Source organism: Malus sylvestris, chromosome 2 (assembly GCF_916048215.2).
Source record: "Malus sylvestris chromosome 2, drMalSylv7.2, whole genome shotgun sequence".
NCBI classification, from domain to species: Eukaryota; Viridiplantae; Streptophyta; class Magnoliopsida; order Rosales; family Rosaceae; genus Malus; species Malus sylvestris.
Window position 1 is genome coordinate 37,031,777 of NC_062261.1, and position 23,539 is coordinate 37,055,315.

The 23,539-nt window shown below is 35.9% G+C and overlaps 3 protein-coding genes and 1 pseudogene across 4 annotated transcripts; 1 reads left to right on the forward strand and 3 right to left on the reverse strand.

Annotated features, from left to right (window-relative positions):
- Positions 1-792: 792 nt before the first annotated feature.
- Positions 793-3,082, forward strand: LOC126611566 (uncharacterized). Its single transcript, XM_050279867.1, has 2 exons — positions 793-1,213; positions 2,507-3,082. The coding sequence occupies exons 1-2, from the start codon at positions 1,008-1,010 to the stop codon at positions 2,508-2,510; spliced, it is 210 nt and encodes a 69-aa protein (XP_050135824.1). The 5' UTR covers positions 793-1,007; the 3' UTR covers positions 2,511-3,082.
- A 759-nt stretch (positions 3,083-3,841) lies between these two features.
- On the reverse strand, positions 3,842-6,701 carry LOC126611555 (uncharacterized). The gene is made up of 6 exons (XM_050279860.1): positions 6,330-6,701; positions 6,164-6,216; positions 5,801-5,856; positions 5,082-5,705; positions 4,694-4,868; positions 3,842-4,232 (listed from the first exon to the last, which is right to left on the reverse strand). The coding sequence occupies exons 1-6, from the start codon at positions 6,475-6,477 to the stop codon at positions 4,074-4,076; spliced, it is 1,215 nt and encodes a 404-aa protein (XP_050135817.1). The 5' UTR covers positions 6,478-6,701; the 3' UTR covers positions 3,842-4,073.
- Positions 6,702-8,580: 1,879 nt separating this feature from the next.
- LOC126583951 (E3 ubiquitin-protein ligase BIG BROTHER-like) lies at positions 8,581-13,301 on the reverse strand. 2 transcript variants are annotated; one of them, XM_050248510.1, is made up of 8 exons: positions 12,734-13,301; positions 12,123-12,301; positions 11,472-11,700; positions 10,998-11,032; positions 10,772-10,816; positions 9,925-10,052; positions 9,118-9,226; positions 8,581-9,000 (listed from the first exon to the last, which is right to left on the reverse strand). In XM_050248510.1, the coding sequence occupies exons 2-8, from the start codon at positions 12,261-12,263 to the stop codon at positions 8,950-8,952; spliced, it is 738 nt and encodes a 245-aa protein (XP_050104467.1). In that variant the 5' UTR covers positions 12,264-12,301; positions 12,734-13,301; the 3' UTR covers positions 8,581-8,949. The 2 variants fall into 2 exon arrangements, with proteins under 2 accessions (XP_050104467.1, XP_050104472.1); XM_050248515.1 differs by lacking the exon at positions 12,734-13,301 and adding an exon at positions 12,602-12,727.
- A 6,827-nt stretch (positions 13,302-20,128) lies between these two features.
- LOC126603707 (ADP,ATP carrier protein 1, mitochondrial-like) lies at positions 20,129-23,009 on the reverse strand (annotated as a pseudogene).
- Positions 23,010-23,539: the final 530 nt, after the last annotated feature.

Consider the following 23,539-nt stretch of genomic DNA (forward strand, 5'->3'; position numbering starts at 1 on the left):
GGAATCTCACATTTTGCACATGAGGGTTATTTCTTAGTTCATCTAGTCATTAATAATTTGATTGTCTTTGGATAATAATAGATAGAAACAATACTCATAAGGATTCTTATTGAAACTAAGAAATATAAGTCTTCTTGCCATCCACACAACCAAGTGCTCGAGAAATTTCCTACCTAGAAATTTTGCGTGCGCCGTGCACAGCTTTCGTCTAAATAAAACTTGATGCTTTACATTAGGACTCCAATATTAAAATTTTATTTTCATATTGCGACGACAAAATAATTATCTGAAAACAGTATTTAATGATACCAACAACATATTAAAGGGGCGAAAAATTATTTAATAAGCAAATTCATATTATGCTTGTCAACGTGGGTATCATGAGAAATGAAGCCAAAAAATAAAAAATTGCCTTATCCTGTGAGAGAAAAGATAAAGGAAGAAGAAAAGCCAACGATTACGCGCACTCGGTCATGGCTTAATCCTTTCTCGACCTGACCCAATCGAATAATAAGGGGCTGCACACCGACACCGATCTGCCAAACATCAAAATCCCCCAACACAAAAGAAAGATTTTTCAATGTGATCGTCACACGATATGTTACATTACGTGTTTTTATATAAATTGTGTGTGATGTGTATTAAAAGATTAATAACTTAAAAATGAAAAATTTTCACCACTTACATAAAAACACTTGATGTATCATCCGTATTCCTTCGTAACTAAAAATTTCTCTTATCAAAGTTAGTCAGCCCCACGCAACTACCAGTCAGATTCAGACATTTTACATTTTCCAATTCTTCCTTTCCCCAAAAAATCCATCTGTTATCCATTTTCTCTCTCTCTCCACCCACTCTCCAGCTATTTCTTCCAATTTCGAGAAACATTCTCTCCAAAACCCTCTTCTTTTCTGCATCACAATCCTCAAAACTCAATTGGGTTTCAATCAAAATCCAATCTTTGAGATCATATTTTTGTGGGTTTTGATTTGAATTGATAGATAGAGATGCTATTGCAGTTGTTCTTCACAGTGGCCTTCTCTGCAGTGCCTCTCACTCTCTACGTGCCTCCAATCAGAAGCCTAAACCCCTTAGTGGAGACCATGGAGGAACTCTTCTCCGAATCAAGAGCTTACACCAATAGGGTCTACCCACGTGTCCGACATCTTTGGTTTAGGATCTTGGATTGCTTACTTTGCAGCAGAACCACAAGGTAGACACACACACACACACACACATATATATAGAGATTTTGATTTCAGTTGGTAACATGTAGTCAACTGCATATCACCCAGCTTCACTTCTGAAACATGTTTAAGATTTTGGTTTTTGGTTTTTCCTTTTTGTGGTAAATAAGGTGTGAGTTATGGAGAGTTTGATTTTGGTGGTGATGTTGGTGTTTTATCGGCCGGATTTTTTGTTTATGTTGTAAAATTCTGTCTTGTAATTTCATCATTTCATGAGAATATTTTCATGGCATATTGCAGAGATGTTCTTTTTCTCTGTTTTCTTTTTTTTTCATCTCTCATATTTTAGAGCAACTTATATGGTATTGATATACCGCTATTGTAGCAGTTTCTTGTGTCTACCAACATATGTGAACAAAAACTAAATATGTTCTTTTACAATTGGACAGTTGCAGTGCCCGTGTCATGTAAGTCCTTCAATTGTTAGATATACATGGTATATACAATCTGGATTTTAGATTCTGGGTTTTCATGGGCAGCTAGACTCTTAGGTAGTTAATAGCCATGATTTGAGTTAAAACTATGGTTATGAACTTCATAGCTTTTTAAGTTACTTAGAGTTGGATATTATTATTTTTTTTTTTTTGTTATACAACTGAAATCGAGGGGAATCGAACACAGGACTTTTGAGGTTCAAAGTTCAGGATCAATGATCTTGGCAGCTCAAGCTATAAGCCGGCTGCTTCTAGAGTTGGATGGTCAAGAATGTCATATGTCATGATTCATGATGTCTTTAAGGATAAGTATTCAAAGTTGAGCCCTAAATTTCCGGAAACTATAGGATGATAATATAAGAACAAAGGAACAAAGAGTGAACTTTGTGGCTTTAACTATTAGAATGTGTAACATATTGATAGTTAGAGAATTGTCTAAGATACGCACGGTTTTGTTTTCCCTAGTGAACCTTAGATTCTTATTTTTTAGAGAACTTTAACGAAAAGCTCCCAGTACTATTCATTTTAACGAAAAACCATATTTTTACACTAAAAAGTCAATCCTGGTACAATTCACTTTACCTTTTATTTTGTCCTTATTGTTAAAACTAAAAGTTTTCAAGTCATTTTCATTAGTTTTCCTTATTTTTAAAGCTGTTAAAGAGTGGTTTGAGGTGCAAAATTTTGATGCTAAAGCCTGTGAGGCATAAGATTTTTTAGCCTGTGATCCTCCTCCCCCTAATTATGCTAAGTCGAAAGTGGATGGAAGTACAAAGAGTGGCAAGGGGTGCTCTTGTGCTAATGGCATTTTACGTGCTGCTGCAGGTGAGTCGATTGCTCGTTACATTATAAATATTTGTGTGGGGAGTGTGCTTAATGCTGAGTTATGGGGTCTTTTTCATGGCCACTCTCTTGCTTGAAGATTGTTATAAATAAGTGCTAGTTGAAATGGACTCTGTTGTGGCGGTTACTTTAGTAATGGATTTTAATTCCTTACTTCACCCTCTTGCTCATCTCATTACTGCTTGCCAAGAGCTATTGCGGAGGGATTGGATTTGTTCGTTTTCACATGTTTATCGTGAGAAGAATAGAGTGGATGATGTTATGGCAGAACTAGGCCATGAATTTGACATTGGTCTTCATGTTTTTTATGAGCCTCTCCTCTTGTGGATAGGTTGATCTTTGAGGATGTTGTTGGGCTTCCGCAGACCGTTTTGTTAATAGTACTTTTCTGGAAGAGTGTTCTATAGTTAGTTGTTTTTCTTGGGTCTTTTGGCCCCAGTTTGACCAAAAGAACAAAACTGTGAGAATGAATAACACGTTGATAGTGAGAGAGTTGTCTAAGATACAAACTGTATTGGTTAGCATATTAATGAGATTCAATCTTTGAAGATCATAAAATGTCTCAAGTTTGAATCTTTTTACTCTTAGTTGTGTACATTCGAAATAAAATCGTAAAAGAAATCTCAAGTTCGAATCTGTTTGTAATTGATTAAATACGGCGGAAAAGTACAAAATTAATGTTTTTTCTTGGAGCCTCCAATTGTGGGCTTTGTAGCCAAGGCGGAAAAAGAACAAAAAAATATGGGATGTGAGGTGGGTTTTTGATCTCTATGTGGATTAGGTTGAGATTCTTGAGAAGGTTTGGCGGTTTGTCATTGTTGGTTCATTGTTGACATCTGAAGTTGGTACCACACCTAAGAAAAACGAAAGGGAACCTTAACAAGTGACGCCTATGATTTTAGAAGCATTTATCATGTGAAACTGTATACCATAATGTGTGTACGTCAACTCTTTAAACTATTAGATGTGACGGGTTTACCTTTCACTCTTATGGCATAGAATAATGGGAGCTTTAAAGAAACATTTTCGGTACTGTTCATTTTTATCTTTTTATGATACTATTCATTGACACATTTATTTGTCAATTTTCATTAAAATTAAAGTTTTTGAAGATTTTTCGTTAGTTTTCCTTAGAATAATAGTATCGTTGGACGTCGGACCATCAAAATAGGTCTATGTTATATGGCAGATAGACTCTAGAAGTAAAGAAAATTTGGAAACTTGAAACTACATGTTCAAAAGTGGAACTTCGCCAAACTACATGGAACTCATAATTTGGCCCTTCACCAGAAGAAGAGAAAAACCAAAACACGGTCATTCCAAAAGGCTTACGGTGCATGAAACTCAATGCTGAATATCGAAAGCTTATTCATGGGAGCTGAGCTCAGTACAATTATTGTGTATACAGTTTTATTTAGCAAAGCTACAATTGTCTGAAGCAAATTAAAACTGTAGACCACAAGGGCGAAACAATTAACGAACGGTAACAAAGAACTAAGAAAAAGAATCGAAAGAATGAAAGAATGGATGTAATTTGTTGCTCAATGTTTTAGCTGGAAAGTGTTGTGCAAGGTTTTAAAAACCAGAAAACGTCCAACGCTCTTGCTTCTCTTCCATCGACTATACAGGCAGGTTTACCTTTCTCTGTGGAATCCTCCTTGCTCACCACCTTTTTATTCTGCTCTTCCTCTCCAAGGATTCCCCGTTCCTGATCATCATTCAGTTACAAGTCAATCAGAAAAATGACATAACTTGGATAAATATTAGATATACGAGGTGATCTTAGTTTGGGGCAGCAAATTGAGTCAAATCAAAAATGGTTTAGAGTTTGTGGAATGATAGCACCGTAACACTGATGGGATGAAATGTCTATTTGTAAATCTCAAGCAAATTGGTGACTGAAATTCTTCTTGACTGGACCAAAGTTTTAGCACTAACAAGCTTGAGTTGCAAGAAAGACTCGAATATCTCAATCAAGTTAAAGATTGACTTGACTGGACCAAAGAGCTAGCTTATATTTCCTTCCCTACCGACTTTTCGATATCGTCGGCAGGGAAAGAACCAAGACCATAGTTTTAGTTCTTCATGCAATTCTTCTTTCACCCTGTGATTAAGTAAACGAATACAATATGAAGAAGGAGAAGGAGAAGGACGCAGCTAGGTACATACCATCAGCTTAGACTTGGAAGCTTTTGAAGGTGTGATGTTGCTGGAGGGCCTTGTGGCAGAAAAGCATTGAGGAGAGGGAGGGTTGGTGCGGATTTGCAACAAGCTCTCGCCTCCTTTGCGCTTGACATTCGCTAAACTTAGAGGGAATGGGACGTTCTCTGTCTCATCATCTCTTCTGCAGAAGGTGGTCATCAAAAGTTAACCATATGATCATTATTTTAACTGCATCACATGTATGTTTTTACCATAACAAATGAAAAAGAAAATGATCATGCCATAAAAACACAGATGCAAACACACATTTACATACAGAACAAGGCGTACAAGTGTGCACAAATATAGAGGCTTTCATTACACACAAATACATAGAGAAAAAGAACAAACTTACTTCTTCCTCGTCGGCTTCTCCTCGGTATTGCTCCCCTCCATTCCTTCAGCGTTTGTTTTGCTTACCCCATGCAATGGCGTTCTCTCCGCTTGCCTCTCATTTTTCACTATATTAAGCTCCAGCAATGGAGTTGTCTCAGTTTGCCTCTCAGTTTTTCCATTACCCACCTCAAGCAGTGGCATTCTCTCTGTTTCCCTCCCTTTCAACTCCCTTAAAACCTCACTGTTACACTCCTCATTCTTCACTACCTCTTCCTTCAAACCCGCTGGGCTTTTCCTCACATCCGAATTCTCCACATCCTCTCTCTCCCTCGCTCTCATCGCCATTCTCTTCAATTCAGAACAGAAGTCTGTAATCTGATTCAGAATGTCCCTCCCCGCAAATAAATTCCTTGCAGACAGCGTGCTTCTCAGCTTCGGAAGCACCTCATTGTTTGGCGGTGTGCTCTCAATTGGTTGCTTCTTCTCTGTGCTTGATTTGATTGTTGCCTTCATGGCCTTAGCTTGGTTCATTGGAGGGGTTGATAAATTGGGGTTCTGATTTTCACCATCTTCCTTGAATCTTGAGTTATTAGTCGGGTAAATCGAAGATTGCTTCAATCCCCTTCTCTTTAACTTCACATCTCTGAATCAGCAAAAAAAAAAAGGAGGTTAAATCGTTCCGAATTTGAATTAAAACTGTACTGTGAAAGAAAAGGATTCATGGGTTTTTCTTGTTACCTCTGGATTTTATCACCAAGTGGAGAAACTTCAGAAACAACAGCTGACCTCGGAACCTTTCCCAAATCAACAAACAAAGAAATTAGAATTTAGAAACTCTAGAAAGAGTAAAAGTAAAGAGAAGTATACAAAATCTATGCTGGGGTAACTCCGAAACGCAAGGAAAATAAAGACGAAAACGAAGATCGGATCTTATCCCGAATACAAAAAGGGTTTAGGCTGGAAAATCGAAATCTTCAATTTTCAATCTTTCCCATCACATTTCTTAGCAACCAAGCAGATTAACAAGAATAAAATATCAAATAAACAAAACCCTCATCACAAAACCAACCAAAAAGAAAGAAAGGCTGGAAAAGAAGAAACCTTGGGAGGTGATGACTTGAGAAAATCTTCAGCCGTCTTCGGATGCTTGCATTCTGCAATTTACAAAAAAAAAAAAAAAAAAATCCAAGCAAATCATGAGTGAGTCAAAATTCTAAAAAAGAAAAAGAGAAGGGGTTGAAGTATAATTTGTGAAGGATTAAGGTACCGGGGCGGCAGAACCAGGTCTGATCGTCGACGGAGTTGTCATTGGGGTTCAAGAAATCGAACCACTTGGGGGCGTTTATTTGCTCGTAGTATTTGTCCTCTGTGAATCTCCACTCCAAACTTTTCCAATCGATTTTTGCCGGTTCCATAACTCTCACAGACAAAAACCCAGAAAGAAAGCGAGCTGTACAACAACCACTGCAAGAGAGAGAGGGAGACAGAGAGATTGGGGGGTTTTGTTGGGTTTTGGAGCTGAAGAGGTGGACAGTGGAAGAAGAAGAAGTAACCGTTGCGGGAGAGAGAGCGAACGTTGGTGGCGTCGGTGGGGTTTTACCAAATTTTCGACCGTTGGAGATTAATTAATTAATTAAGTATTGGGGTCTTTTTTTCCTTGTCAAGAATTAAGTGTTGGGGTCGTGGCTTATTTAGTAGGATTTCCCATTCTTGGATCTGGGCTTCGGAGGTACACGTGGCTTTTGGATGACAATCATGTGATTTTTAAGATTTGTGGAAAAAAAGGCATCATACTAAATTAGATAATTACGATGACATATAAATTAAGCACATCAAATAAAAAAACGACACGTGAATTGTTAGCATACCACACTTGATCTTAAAAGGCTAAACATATGCATGCCTTTGTGGGTCGATGGCATTCAGGCCCACGTACATATCAAGGTGTCCTTAAGGCCCATGATATGTCATTCGTGCTACCATGTCTTTTCCGGTTCAATGCGGCATGGGTCCACTCTTCGAATTCTCCCTTGGGTGTCGCATCCTCTGGCGCCACTTCCTGCTAGAGGCCTCCCATCAGGGACTTCCCGTAGCTACCTACGGAGATTGGTCTTCACCACGCTCGCAAAACATAGCGATCTGCCAAGCATGAACTACAACCTCTCATCCTAGCTGCTTGTGATGAGTCATTTCTATAAATAACCAAGTCAAATAAGGAAATTGGTAATGCCCCTTATTACTCAAAATTCTCTTGTTCTAGTTTTTGTCAAACTACCCATGACTTAGGTATCAAATGCCCTTTGGCAGACACTTTTCTCCTTATTCTCGGATGTTCGTCAATTAAGCTAACGGTGATTTTTGTTTTGTAGGTGTGATTTTGTCAAACCAACAATTGACAGAATTTGCATCTACGTGTGCTACCATAGATTAAAATATCCTTGATATTACCAAAATATATCTCAATACATCTGTAAAATAGGGTTGTCCATAATCAATATGGGTGAAGCAATATCTATACAGGATATCTTAGAAACTTCAGGGATATTTCAGTAATATCAAGAATTTTGATAGTTTTGTCCAATCTTAGACAAATTTGAGAAATTTAAAGATATTTCAACAAAAAATTTGTGAAAATGTGCAATTTCAATCATAAGATTTTTTATAGTGGCTAGTCAATATCTGAATAGTGTAATTTAAAATTGAAAGACAATAAAACAAAGACAGAACTTGGCTGCTGAAAAAATCAACAACTCATGCTACTAGCAAATTACAAATGGACACGACTCCAATCTGTGATTAAAAAATCAATTACTTGGACATGTACCCATCTGTTATTGGTCAATAGCAGGAGTTGCTGCTGATTTTTCAGCAGCCAAGTTCTCTTCATAAAACAATTGTCTCAACTACCATGCATGTGTTTGCATTGTTTAATTAAAAAAACTTGAATCATACTATCAAGGTTTCATGTATGTTATAAAGTACAAACAACAAGGAATAGAAATATAGAAAATGTATTTTATACAATATAATTCAAATTCAAAATTCTTACTGGTGTAGAAATTTCAAACTTAACTTTATGTTTTTGAGCAATCTTCCATGATTTTATATTATATATTTTTTAATATATTCATTATTTTATATTTTAAACCTATATTTTCACTCGATATTTTTCTAAATTTGGACTATCGATACATCAACAAAATCGAAACTTAAATCCTTGGTTGTAGGCTTGTACCACAGAATCTCAAAATAACGAAATTTTTAGAATGCCAGTAACTTTCTTCTCTCTCTCTCTTCCATAGCAAATGGTTGGCACTTTTCACATGCTAAAGCTTCTTGTAAAATAAGGAATTCATTATGTTGTTTGGACAAGTGAATTTTTGTTTCGTGTGATGTAAATAGATCCAATGAGTACCAAATGAAGTTTAATATAGGTCCAATCAGTACCAAATCATCAACTTCACAGAACCCAAATAAGATCTGATCCACCTCAATCTCCTCAAGTCTTCAATCAATCATACAAAACTACAAAATTCACTAAATAAATTGACATGAATCTGACATAACAACATTTTCAATAACACAAAGCTCAAATAAACTAAACCTCTAGCTTCGACGCGAATCAGTGATTTTACGCACAATATAAATTTGTCAGGTAATTTATCTCTTATTTGAATCTCATATTCACTTACAGGAGGTTGAATTATAGGGTTTGTTTTCTCTACTACTTCACCGGAGCGTGTTAAACGAAAGAGATAAAGGGGGAGGACCACAGTCTTACCATAGTCTTCAACTACTTTATGTATAGGCAAAGAAAAAATAACCAAACTATATGAAAGGGAAGGAAGATAAAATTTCAGCTTCAGCTAGGAAATGAAATTGATGCTCTAGTGCCTTGACTCCTCACCGAAAACCTCGAGGTTGCAAACTGGGCATACCTAAACAAATATAGAAACGGAAATGAGAGTGAGTTAGCGGGATGGATCATCAAATGGAAGAAAGAAAATAGTGATATAATGAATTCTGAAATCCATGATTTTAGGGCGTTGGCCTACCTTGTTGATACCGAGCCATTTGCTGATGCATTCGCTATGGTAGACATGTTTGCATGGCAATGTGATTTGTCGATCTCCTCTTTTATACTGCATCTGGCAAATCACACACCTGCTCGTGGAAAAAGTTCGCATCAAGGGGCAAATTCCAAAAGATCAAAAGAAAAAGAGGATTCTTCTTCTTTTTTCTGGTCAAAGGAGAATCCTCCAACAAGTTTTCTGGAAACAGATAAAAGAATGGGAAAAGAAGTGTTCTTTTGATAACTTCTACAACACAAACCAACTGAACAAATCATCAGCAAATAAAGGGTGCGCCACGAAGTTGCCCATTTTATCAGAGCAATTATATGCTAATAATTTTATTTTTTGGGAAATCATTGTGAAGACAGTAAAAAAAATCAAAAGCATCACCAGATATTTTACATCTTTTAAAGGATTAAAGTTCATCTTAGACGTTTCTAAGACAACTCTTCTCGAGAAATCACATTTTCAGTTGCTATATAATGAGGTTGGCGTCTCAAGTGCTTTGTAGATGATGATAGAGTTGAAGCAGGAAAAATTTCTCATTTCTGATAGGTTAAGTGTTTATGACAAGATTATTTGCGTTAGTATGACAAAGTTTTCTCATTAGGAGCCTACAATATTTAGCATAATACCAGACAAATATCCAGATTGTCTAGAGAATTACAAATGAAACGAGAGGCCATCACATTTACTTCTGAGATAAGGAAAAGATAAGGTCGGAAAACAGGTTTACTGTTTCAGGCAGATAAATTCTCATTATCAACTGTCCATGAGTCAGAATGTTACCTCTCTCCGGATTTTTTTCTTAAAAAGAAGTTTCCACACTTGTACTTTGATGATGGAAGCAAACTAATAAGTTCGTCAGAAAGACCTCGGCTTTGAGTGCCAACTGCCTCACCCAAGTCAAGTAATTCCTAGAGGCAATACATAAAATAAAACATTTCAATATCATTCATGAAAAATTGGAAAATCCTATAGTTTGTACTAGACGTGTCATACCAATATAAATAACAAAACAAAGAGAAGTCAATGCACAAGATCAGTGAAACCACTTGCCTTAAGTACCCCAATCTATACAGCAAATATGGCTAATTGCAATTATGAGACAAAGGCTCAGGGAAAAAGAGATAGAGGAAGACCTAAGAAGACTTGGAAAGAGACTTTAAGAAAAGACATGGAGTACTTGCAGCTAACAAAAGACTTGGCGTAAAACGGATTGCAATGGTATTCTACGATTCACACATCTAGCCCCACTTAGTGGGATAAGGCTTTGTTGTTGTTGTTCAATATGTCTCATATTCTTAATTTGGGCCAGGTATAAAGAAGTTAATAATACTGAAGTAAATTTATATGCTGTATATCACAATGTGATAAAAAAGTTTCGGAAGCCTCAATGTGATTATATTGTTCATCTTCAAAATCTAAAGAGCCATAAAAGGCCAGTTTCATGCATTACTAACTTCAAAGAGTTATGTGTAGACGTGCAACTGCCCAGGTTTGTGTTAATACTTAATAAGTCCCTTGTGGGAACAAAATGGTAAAGAATTTCTACTTCCAACAAGATTTACTTCTTCTGAAAAACCCATGGGACGGTAACAATACAGGATAATAGAATAAGGTATACATAACGAACCTCATAGGTCATGTTATCAGGATCAATGTCCTCTTGCCATGCAACCTGCAGATATACAGAGAGCAAAAGGCTGAACTTTAGCATAACTGCTGTGCAATAGTTAAGTGCATTTTTCCAAAACAAATTAGTAGGCTTAATAATGCAGAGTAAATATGCATCTAAATACCAAATAATCCAGCAGAAGGAAAAACATGCAATTGCACAAACCAAAAAGCAGGATCCATACCTCAGAAGTATTTGTATTTTGCTGATTCTGAATACCTTAAAAAGCAAAAGAAATTCTTTATGGTTAGAAATATTGTTTAATCGACTGGTTAAACGTCAGTTTCACAAAACATGAGTGAAGTATCAAGGTTATCAGAAAATTCAAATCATAATATGGCATTATAGCACCATCAGAAATCAATTGCAACAAACGGTATTGCAGGTTTTAAAACGTAATGAAAATACGAAACGTCAAGGAAAAATGGTCTTTGATAACTCCAATTGGCCAGTAGCATAATCTTTGATTCCACCAGATAAGTAGTCACACAGAAAACTGAATTGAACTGAAATTTGATTTCAAATTCCAAGCACAAGAAGCAAAGCATGACAATAAGGGAAACTTAATAAATTAAAACATTTGGCATGCAGTCTAAGTGTGATCAATCAAAACAATTTTCAGTGTAGGAATACAAATAAGTAGAAGTTTCTGACTAACATTCTTCAGGCACAGCTTGAGCTTCCATGACAGCGTCTTCTTCTGGCTGTGAGTCGGAGGTTGCAGGCTCTTCTGGATTTGTCACTGTAGGGTATTCCCAAGACCTCCTGCTGACGTCCATTCTTGGTAAATGATCATTTACCTCATATGTACCGTAATAAGAAGTACTCCCCGGACCAGATGGTAAAAACTTGTATGAACTCATGTTCATTGACCAGTATGCAGTTTCCTGGACAAACAGCATATAAAGATTAGCATTTCAGCAAAAACTAAAATTTAAGTTCATCAAAATAACACAGTATTTCACTCAGCAAAATGGCAACCGTAAACGATATGACAATATCTTGAATCCAACTAAAATCAAAATTTACTGTATAGTTCAGAAAATTTGTAACGAAAACTCTAAATTAACACTCAGTAAAGGCATCAATACATTTCGGCTTCCCCAGATCTTTCCAAACTCTCATGAATACCAGACAAAAGACGAAAGCAAATGCATCTGAACAAACACCAGCTTTCCAAATTTACAAGCAAGATGGATCTAAAACAATCTTACGAGGCAGCAAACCTTATGAGGCGGCGCAAAACATGTCATAGCAGAATAACTCTCACAACAAAAGAACACATCAAAAATGGAAAAAGCTAACTTGCCTGATCATGCATCGGGATGGTGTGACCATAATTCATCGGTACATTAGCAAGACCGTCAAAGAAACCCATGAAGCCTTCAGTAGGCTGGTAAGGATAGCCGGTGTCCAGGTAATGCATTTCCATATGTCCATTAACATTCATTTTTGCACCACTAATTAAACTGAGATTCACATAACAAGCTACAAAACGGAAACAAATTATTTCAATACTTATGCTAAAAAATGAAATTTAAACTAAAGAAAAATATAAACTTTCACTATATATTCATATTTGTGTGTGTATTTATGTGTACATTGCAGCACTATCCTCGTAGACTAAGAAACTTTTACTATACATTCAGAATAAAAACTTTTTCTTTCAACAATTTGTGACAAATTACAACATATATTCTAAAAATTTGCAAAATTTAGGGCAAAATATGGACATGGGCATTCTCAGAAATACTGAAGCAGAATTTAAAGCCCTGTTTCATCTCCTACCTGTACATTCCTGTTTGGCTACTAAGAAAATGAAAGAAAGAACTTCAAGACATGAAATTTTCCTTCTCTTTCCTTCTGTTTTGATTTTCTCAGCAGCCAAGCGCATGACAAGGTTGTGTAAAGAAGCAGTACCTTGATATTAAGCCAGAAATCCCTTCACATGTCGCTGTAATGCAAAAAATCTGAGAGACCGAACAAGCAGCTCGGAGGACAAGTGAGAGAAATTGCAGCCTTCTTTCTTTTCAAGTTCAAAGTTTCTTCCCCTGAATTTATTTGCACTTCACATATACAGAGAGAGAGAGAGAGGAGAGAGAGAGGCTTTCTGAGTTGTGTGTTTTGTTTTGTTGTTTCTACCACGCCAACTTCTTACCAAAAAAACATTACAACAACAATCCCGTCTCTGAGTCTACTCCATGCTACACCATTTCACTTTATGTAATTAATACTAGTATATTTGGGACATGTGATCTATGGATGGATGGATGCATGGATGCATGGATGCATGGATGCATGGATGCCTTGGCATTGAGCGATTGAGTCAAGGCTGGGCAGAGGGGTAAAAGCCGTTTTTACCGCCGGTGAGATCAGTCGGGGTGGGGGGGCCGCCGCACTTACCAGAAGATCTGTCTCTTGCTTTACTCTGTTGAATCTTTGCCGTACATCTCAGATCAGGTCTGCAGTGTAAAAAGATCTTCAAGGTTTTTTATCCCTACAATTTGTTCACCTAAAAGAAAAAGTTGTTTGGTCCCTATTTCGCAAATAGCCTTATAAAGTGCAACAGGATAAGGTTAATTAATATCAAAAAGTGTCTCCTTCCAAACAACATTAGATCATAAACAAAGGTAAATTTTGGTTAACGACCCTTGTTTTCTAGGGTTGTTGGGAGCGAAACATGTCAAAACGAGTTCACTGTCATTCAGCGTTTTAGTTCAATAATGGGTTGTTTGACAATGTTTCAATAATGCATTCATATAATCAGAGAAATTTGCACAAGACAATGCATAATTAAACTGAGATGCTACGTGACGGTGAACTGGTTTTATGTTATTAATTAAAGCAAAATGTCTCACTTTGGCCATTTCACAAAATAAAACACAACTTATATCAAATCGATTTATTTCTAATTTCCTAGAGCTCTTTTACGTAAAAGTCTCACACCTATTGATTACACAGGCGATTAAGTAGGAACAATATCGATAAAATTAGTAGTGGACCGATGTCTGTCTCTCTTATCATAGTAGTGAGTTGGTTAGGATATTGATTTATTCACGTGGTGATGAATCTATTTTGAGTTGTTGGTAATAAAGCATAAGATTGTTTGGATTGTAAAACTATTATATCACTCTATAGTATAGAGTGTCACAGTGTTTTTTGTTGAGGGTGACAATTCATAAAAAAGAGCACAGATAGTGCCTTCAAGTAAAAGAAAATGAATATAGCAGATGAAATTAATAGTGATAATTTCTCAGTATAGAACAAAATAAGTATGAAAAGTAGGGGTGAGCATCAAATCGACCGAACCATCCAAACTGACCAATCTTGATTGTATTGGTCGGTTTGGTTTGGTTTTGATCAAGAAAAAAGTCAAACAATTTCAAAACCGAACCAAACTGATTTTATGTTAGTTTGGTTCAGTTTTGATACTTTTAAAACCGACCAAAACTAAAACGAACTAATTTTATGTTAGTTTGGTTCGGTTTTGATACTTTTGAAACTAACCAAAACTAAACAGGAAACGATAATATATCTTTTAATTATAACTTTATTTATTTTACATATGTCAACATATTATAGGTTCTTTGGATGTCTAATTTTACATATACAATAAGTGTTAACATATTATAAGTTGTAATTAATGACTATTAACCAATAGTAGATTTGTTTGTATTTTAGGATTATGTGAAATTGTAACTAATAAAATGTTTGCTAATATGAGATTATATATAATTGAAACTTAATTAGTCCTAGTTGGCTTGATTAAATCTTTATGTTCTAAAACTATCCAATTGACATGTGTGAGATGTATCGAAATGTTGGACATTTCTTATTGATGTGTGGGCAATAGGCTTAAACCGACCAAACCAAACCAAACTAAACCGATTAACAATGGTTTGGTTCCATTTCAATTGTGCTATTGATCAAAACTAAATGAAACCAAATCGTTGAATGTTAGTTAATTTGGTTATAATTTTAATATCAAATCAAATCAAACCGATTGTCGCTCACCCCTAATGAAAAGCCCACTATTTCAAAGCTCTGTAGAGCAAGAAGCATTATAGACTTATAGTATAAATTTTCACCAGCAAATGTGACACATTAGATTATGACTAGCTTATTGTGTAGTTTAGCCCCATCTCCCACTCACTCAGTATAAATATTATCTATGTATAATAAAAAAAAATTCCATAAGTCAATTTTACACCTTTGAATGATGCCTTTAGTGGTCATTACAAACTTTATTATGTATTTCAGTATATATATATATGCCATTGAAAGCTTTGTTTTTACGCAATAGAAAATAATCTAGCCCTTTGAACCATTGGAGAGTGGATGTTCTAGCACGTATATAAAAATGGAGCAACATATTTTAACTTTGAGTAAGTCAATGATTCAACCAATGAAAGAATCTTATGCAAAATCACAATGGAAGAACTATAAGGAAGGTTTTTAACTGGAGAAATGCTAAGAAGACTTTCTCAAAAGTGAAACTTTCAACGGACTCTCCACCACATTATGTTTTTAGCATAATTCTCTTGCTAACATTATAAAACGTCATGCCAAAAACATGAGCTGGCAAAGAGTATGAATAGTCCCACTTTTTAAAGAGTCTCCTTATTTCTCTTTTAACTAAGATTCCAATTCAAGAATTGGTCTCGTTTGGTGTATAGGACAAGTACTAGCATCACATTATATATAGTAATTCAATCCTAATGCACGGTACTTAGGGTATGATTACTGGAAAGTGATCCTCTCGGGATCCCTTCCTTCTAATCCACCAAGTTCAGGAATCCGAACCATTGAAATTTGATCAAACGGCTACAAACAGGGGCTCACTTTAAAAGTTATAATAATTTTAGTCGTTGGATCAAATTTCAATGACCGAATCTCTGAACTTGATGGATTAGGATGAAAGGATTCCATGATTGCTTACAACGAATGAATTCACACAAAACATGTATTATTTTTATTCGCATTTTATAGGATAATCAATCCTTATAAAAAGTTACGACAACTAATTAATCGTACTAATCCCATCACATGGCTCAGGGCACATTACTCATAAATTGAGAGAAAGAAATTGATTTGATTTGCATTATTATGAGTAAGTTTTTCTCTACCTAACAATGTATGTTAATTGAAACGTCAGAATATGATGTATTTATTTTATATAAATTGCTCTTGTAAACCGCACAAAAGACCTTGGCACTCGGGCCCGGGGCCCTACCATGAAAACAATATATAAAAACCTAACAGAGTAACAATGAAAAACATGATTTAATTAGTCCAGATGTTTAATCCTATGTTAGGCCAACCATCTTAATTGGTAAACCTAGTTGAGACTTTGTAAATGTACTCACAATGTACATTTTTAATATTTTTTTTTTAAAGTGGGACAATTGGTGGCAAGCCACATTTATCCACCTTTTCCGGAAGTCGGAAAGACTACAATGTACATTAAGTTTTGAAAACCTTTATTAACTAGGGCACTTTGTAGAGACATTGAGAAAGGTGTCAATTTTGAAGCATAACTAATATGCGCATTTAAGTGATGGATTGTTTTGATGATAAGGGTTTTTCTCTTCAATTCACTATGTTCAGAATTCAAATCATCCCTCCTCCATGTAGTATAAATTAGTGTAAAACATCGCTCGTAAATCGTCGGATTAATCACTGCCTGCAAGCTTCAAGCCCAAGGTTGCACCAAACTCGTCCTCCGCACTCAGGCCGAGCGCGACCTCAATTGCCAAGCCACCTAACCACTGACGCCACTACGATGTGGAGTCGACAGTTGGAGGAGGGATGAAGGATGGTATTGACAGAGGAGAGAACTTGGTGGAGGGTGGTTGGGGCTGAAGACGAAGAAACCAATCTAGATAGCATGGGGGATGGAGGAAGAAGGTATTATTGGTCTCTCTATGCCTTTTGAGAGAATACAGTTAATTTAATTACAAATATTAATGAGATAGTCACCGATTTTTTCCTCTAAATTTGTAAGGAGCTGTCAATTTTGCTCTGAATATTAATTTTTGCAAAGCCTCTTGGGGATTGAAAACTAATTCACCTACCTATGCTTCCATTTCCTTTCAAATTAGTTCACTTCAACTTTGAAATTTGGAACCTATAGGCCACAAGGGTAATGTGACATTCAACCTTCTTTCTCTCTTTTAAATTCAAACATGTATACGGCAGGCAGCAGTTGGGACCATGAAATAAAAAGAAGAGAACCGTTGTTCCCTAGAGCTATATTAATGGAATTAAATAAGTTGGTCTTTCGGGGGGTCATAAAGGCCATTGAATGTGGATATATAAATACGATCAAATGCTGGTTGTGGGTAGAGTTCTATGGATGGGACCATACTAGCACATAGGGCCTTGTACTACAAGCAAGTTATTCATGGGGCTTCCAACAAAAAAGCTGGTCAAGATTATACGTAAAAGGACGAGAGATCTGAGAGTGTTTTATGAAACACACTAGTAAGATGTGTGATTGTGTGTAGCTAAAAAGAATTCTACAAATTTGGGAGACGTGAATGATATACTTCTAAGCTCTTTCTGCTCATCGTCGCTAGGAAGAGAAGTAAAAAACATTAAGGATATGATTAATTGTCAAAATTTATTTTTAATACTCTTTTTAGTTGAATATCAATTCAAACAAGTTAAGAATCTTCATCACATTCAAGACATTATCTCCTAATAAATATCTTGAGAATATTCTTATCTTATCTATTCTACAGATGACTCACTTTGGTCAATGGGAAGCCGCCATGTGTAAGGCAAAGCCCTACAACTAGGTCGGCCGCCTCCCTATAAATGTCTCATCTCCACCAAATTCTGATAAACTATTTGCTACGCATATAAGTCCAGAAAGCCATAAACACTGAATCTTTTCAAAAAAACTAACTTGGTCAAAGATGTTTTTTTGTTTTATAGTTACAATTTCGTCAAGACCGAAGACTGCTGAATTTAGCTACTACAATGCGCTCGATAAAACATTTGATAAATGTATTTAAAATGACTTCGATGTAATGCACAGAGAGATTTGTATATGACTATTTAAAATGAATCATTAAAAATCCTTTATTTCGCGGTCTTATGACATTCATGTAGTGATTTTTCAATCTCTTAATCTAATGTTTTGTGATACTTTTCTACTTAATTTCGCCTAAATCCTTCACCCATATATTTAATTAAGATCTCTTTGGTTCGAGTATTAGAAGTTTAAGAATGAGTATGATATTGTTTTACCATGTTTAGTAAGCATTCAAAATACACTTATTCACTACTTTATGTTTGTACAAAATGAAAAGTTCTAATTAACTATGGATACATATAATAAAAGAATGATGTTAGTAACGATATTATAATCATTTTTAAATCATAAATTAGATCCGACAAAAATTCAATTTGATCTGATTCAATACTTATTGGATATGAACCGACCAGTCAAATTTAATAAATGCGATAAATCGATTATAAATGAATCCAAATATAGATCAAAGTTGCCCAATTCGATTGTGATCTCCTACATGGGCTTTTTAAGGACAAAATACTTGTTACATGGTATTTTTGAAGGGGGGAAAGCTAAAACCCTTAGTACCATGGTATGCTATTCCATGCGATGAGAAATAGTTTTCACAACATTTCCAAACACGTGAACCAAAATCTTCCATTTCAGTTTCGTACGATTGATTTGTCATTCACATATACAAAAGTAGACATTCACTGTATCATAATTGGAATTCAGAAATCAACCAAGATCAACTGATAAGCAATGACATCACCATTTTGGGCAGCACTAAACGTGACATCAATTTTGGCCTTTCATCTTTGGCTAGTGTATTGAGTTTCTACATGCAAGCACAACAAATTTACTATGTTCCGATACTACACCAGAGCAATGGATGGTTATACTCGCAGTCAACGGAACACTGATGCGATGATTGAGATCACAATACATATGTGCTTGCAAATAAGTGGCAACAAGGACCAAGAAGTAAGATCATTGCCCCAACGGAAACAAGCGAATCAGTGGGTACTTTCATTTTTTGGTCAAAAATTACAATGGTAAAATTAAACCACTTGAGGCTCACAAAGATCATGAACAACATTATTTTTTTTTTAATATAAGAGTATGTCACCGGTCACCACATACAAATGATAAGACTAATCCTCTTCTTCATATAATTTTGATGTCACATGAGGCTAAAAACGTACTTTTGGCCTCCAAGCAAACGGTACACTAAAACAGAATCGATGACCCTAAAAAGTGCATCCACAGGAGTTCAAACTTGAATTAGGAGTTTCAAACCGCTTTACTAGGCCAACCCCTTGGGGTTCATGAACTACAATGTTTCAAGAATAAGACTTCTAAATTTAATTTCAAAACTGCTTCCATTCCATTGATGAAGGACTGGTTTGGTATTACTGTGCTTTGAAAAAAAACTGCTTCTGCTGTGCTATGAGAATAAGCTCATTTTTTGTTGCTTCACGTTTTTAGCTTATTTTCATCCAAAACTGTGAAAATAAGGTGTTTTTAAATGTTTACCAAACACATATTTAAACTCAGTTTTTTTTATACCCACTTTTTATAAAAGCACCTTAGTATCAAACCAATACGAAGACTATCCCTTTCTCCCTACATTGTTTCAGAAATAATAGATAATAAGAAAACTGATTAAGAGAATCGCTTTTGAGTAATAACTTTCAAAAAGCAAGTTTTTAGGATTCTTAAAAAGGAAAACTAATTAAAAGGGTTTGAAAACTTTGAGTTTTAATGATAAGGACAAAATAAAGGATAAAGTGAATAGTACTAGGATTGACTTTTTAGTGTAAAAATATGGTTTTTCCTTAAAGTGAACAGTACCGGGTGCTTTTCATTAAAGTTCCCTTCTTAAAATGTTATTTTTAGCTTCAGGTGTTCACTACCATGGAAAGAGATCATCTTCGGATCTCTTTCACCAAATTCACCAAATCTATTAATCTGAGCTTTTGAAATTTAATCTAACGGCTAAAAATAGGGATTCCCTTAAAAGTTATAATAACTTTAGTCGTTGAATCAAATTTCAAGGGTCCGGATAGGTGGATTTGGTAGAAGGGATCTGGGGATGATCCATTTCCCACTACCATATTCAACATATGACTTTAGCGAACAACTTTTTTCAATGAGTAAATTGTAACAATAGTCCTTCAACTTTAATCAAATTGGAGCAATGATCCCTCAATTAAAAATTCATTAATTTTCCTTCGATTTTTAACAATACGTAAATTTCAGAGACGAACATTTGATTTGACCATAATTATTTGACGTCATTGAAGGAAAAATGATGCAAGCATGAATTCACAAACTGGAAAAACCAAAAACAGAAAGAGACATAAATAACTAGATCCGTACTTCTTGCCGAAGACAAGCAGCTGTAGCTTGTCATAACCAGACAGGACACCAGCACCAGCAATGGCACGGAGGATGTTAGCACCAGCACCCTTGAAGAGAGAGTTGGCACCCTCGTTCTTCAAGATTTGTTGGAAGGCATCCAGGGAACTCCTGTACTTGACGGCTTCACCGGAGGTCATCATCATTCTTCTGCGGACAGTGTCAATTGGGTAGGAAGCAAGACCTGCACCATTGGTGATGAGCCAACCGAGGGCAAAGCTAGCGAAGAAACTGTCCTGTAGTTTTCCAAATATAACAGCAGCGTGTCACCATATTCATACTGCAGATCAACAGGCCAATAAGCCCAAACACTTGAAAGGAAACAAAAACAAGTTCTTGTAACGATCAACTAATAATAGACGATGACTGCGGGCAACAGATTAGAACATTGGGGCCTATCATTACTTAAGAACCAACTTCATCCAATTCTTTGTAATTGCTTCGCATAGCATTTTTCACAAAGGAAGCATTACAATAAAACGAAGCCAAAAATAATAAACAGAAGAACGGCTGCATCATACAACTTTTTGCAAAATTATTTTAGTCCCTTCTCACAAGTTTAAGAAGGGAAATGAATGACATAAGAAACATTATATGTCATAACAATATGCATGCATACAAGAGATTATACAGTACGTAAAAAAATAACAAAGTTGGGCTAGCAACTAACGTAAGCACACCATCGAAAGAATATACAAGCATGAACAAAAAGGTAGTGAATAAAGAAATGAAAGAAATAAACTAACCTGCAAACCTCCAGTAAGGACAACAGGCTTCAGTGAATCAGAGTCCAAAGTAGAGACCACGGAGACAATGATTCCAACACAAGAAATGTTGAATCCACGGTAACGACCAGCAATTCAATCAGATTTCAGTGTCTTCTTGTAGACATCAATCAGACCATTGATTGTCTTTCTCCTCCCTTCTTTGCAGCTTTGGCATCATTGCCAAACGAGTACGAGCATAATCCAAATAGTAGACAAAGAAAAGAGAAGAAGCACCAACAGCACCTCCTGAAGCCAAGTTACCAGCAAACCATTTCCAGTAACCATCCCTGTCTTTCTTGAAGTTGAACAGCATCTTGAAGTAATACTTGAATGCAAAGTTCAAGGCCTACAACAAATCCAGGTAACAATTTTAGTACAAGCACACATCAAAATTTTTGTTTTAGCAAGGGAACATTTAGTAGAACAATAACATCACTAACCTGAGTGGGGAAGTAACGGATAACATTGGCCGTGTTCCCTCTCCACAATGAACCAAAACCCTCTTCCTTGATTGTATGGCTAAAGCACTCACCAATGCCCTTGTAAGGTTGAGACAAACGACCAGTTTTGATCATCTCATCCTGGTTTTGAATCAACAGCTTGACACGCTCAATTGGGGCAGCAGCAGTTTTAGATACGGCAGCGGAGACACCGCCCATGAGAAAATCAATAAGAAAGTGGCCTTTCTCTGCACGGGCTTGAACAAAAATAATGTGGGACAATACTTCTCTTTTCTTATTATCAACAAGCCATGATCAATAATTGCATTGAGAAACTTTTGTGTGACCAGGTCAAATGGTCATTAGCTTCTGAATGTCGACGCTTTGTTAGTATTTTCATTGATGGATCTTTTCCTTGGAGTACAAAGAAGATCAAGGGAGAGGAGGTTTTATTTTATTTTATTTTTTTTTCCTTTTCATTTTGTCGTAGAAGAGGGAATATTTGAACAATTGATGGTGCCAGGATAATGTATGGTTTTGTATTAAGGTGATTTTGAAAAAAGAAAAACTAATGAAAATGGTTTGAAAACTTTGAGTTTCAACGATAAGGACAAAATAAAAGGTAAAGTGAATAGTACAAGGTTTGACTTTTTAGTGTAAAAATATGGTTTTTCGTTAAAGTGAACAGTACCGTGGGCTTTTCGTTAAAACTCTCAAGCAGGGAGCATTTTTGTGTTTGGTAAACTTTCAACTTCGGCTTTTTTTTTCCACAGTTTTGGATGAAAAAAAGCCAAAAAACAGAAGCAGCAAAAGGCAGCTTTGAAAAACTAGCTATTCAGCTTCTGCGCAAACCTCTTTTCTAAGGGCTGGTTTGGTATTACTGTGCTTTGAAAAAAAAAAAACTACTTCTGATGTGCTATGAAAATAAGCAGCTGTAAAATAAAGCAGCAGAGTGTTTGGTAAACTTTTTTGTAAAAGTGATTTTGGAAAAGAAAAAAAAAAGCAGTATTATAGTGTTTGGTAAATTTTTATGTAAAACAGTTGTGATCGTATGAAATGACCAAAAAGGGTTTGGTCTTATTTAGTGTGCCTTGAGGGGAGTTTATTTGGTCTCCCTCTTCTTCTCTCGTTCATCCCTTTTTCCCATGAGACTCCTTTCTCTCTATCTCTTTCTCTAACTATGATACTCTCACTCTCTCTAATTACCGAGAGAATCACCTACACCAATGCCAATTTTCGAGTGAAATCCATACCAATATTCCTTGTTTTAGGTGTAATTTGACCTATGGATTCGAATGGTGGCGTTGCATGTGACGATCAAGTACTCAAAAATGAAGAAAGCCAACCCTTCCTTTAGGTGAAAAACTCTTCGACGAGTTGACTTGAGGCTCGACGAAATTGGGGTGCTTCAAACTTAATTCAACCTTCATTTAATCTCAGGTACAGCTTATGTATCATGCATATCGAATTTTGGCATGAAATTATTGGGATTTAACCCCAAATGCCCTCTCTATGTTCAAGCCCATAAATCTGGTGACCTTCTTGGTCATTTTTCCGGCGAACTCAAGATTGAATCTACACAAATCGCCAAATCTCAACTCTGGGTAACTCTCTAGACTTTATATGTGAAGTTTGAGGTTAAATTTGAAGGACTAGAGCTGATGCATGCTTTGTATTTTCTGCCCAGAAACCAACGAAGCATCACCGGTGCCATTACAACTAATCAAAGACCAATTCATTCCTAATCGACGACTGGGTAAATTTCTGAACCTTTGTGTGAAGTTTTAATTGCTTAAGGTCATTTTGGGTACATGAAAGTTTCATTAAAGCGCTCAGTGCCTCTTAAGTCATGTCTAACACTCAGCTGCAAGGACCGGTAATTAAACAAGTTAAGGTCCCAAAAATTCTCTATTGTTGAGGCCCAATTGTCGCATATTCAAGAAAACTGATATATCTTAAGCCGAAAATACAAGATAACGGTTTAATAACAAATAATGGGGCATTAACCAACAGTGATATTAACAAAGGTGTTAAGTTGGTGCAGTTAAAAAAATACGTTGTGTAATATACGGATATAAAA

Excerpts from the sequence above, each read along its gene's own strand:
- LOC126583951 (XM_050248515.1), bottom strand. The coding sequence starts at position 12,707 with ATGCGCTTGGCTGCTGAGAAAATCAAAACAGAAGGAAAGAGAAGGAAA. Across the intron at positions 12,302-12,601 it reads AGCCAAACAGGAATGTACAG|CTTGTTATGTGAATCTCAGT; the intron begins GTAGGAGATGAA and ends TCCGTTTTGTAG. Across the intron at positions 11,701-12,122 it reads CCATCCCGATGCATGATCAG|GAAACTGCATACTGGTCAAT; the intron begins GCAAGTTAGCTT and ends CTGTTTGTCCAG.
- LOC126611555 (XM_050279860.1), bottom strand. The coding sequence starts at position 6,477 with ATGGAACCGGCAAAAATCGATTGGAAAAGTTTGGAGTGGAGATTCACA. Across the intron at positions 5,857-6,163 it reads TCAAGTCATCACCTCCCAAG|GTTCCGAGGTCAGCTGTTGT; the intron begins GTTTCTTCTTTT and ends GATTTGGGAAAG. Across the intron at positions 4,869-5,081 it reads GAGAAGCCGACGAGGAAGAA|AAGAGATGATGAGACAGAGA; the intron begins GTAAGTTTGTTC and ends CACCTTCTGCAG.
- LOC126611566 (XM_050279867.1), top strand. The coding sequence starts at position 1,008 with ATGCTATTGCAGTTGTTCTTCACAGTGGCCTTCTCTGCAGTGCCTCTC.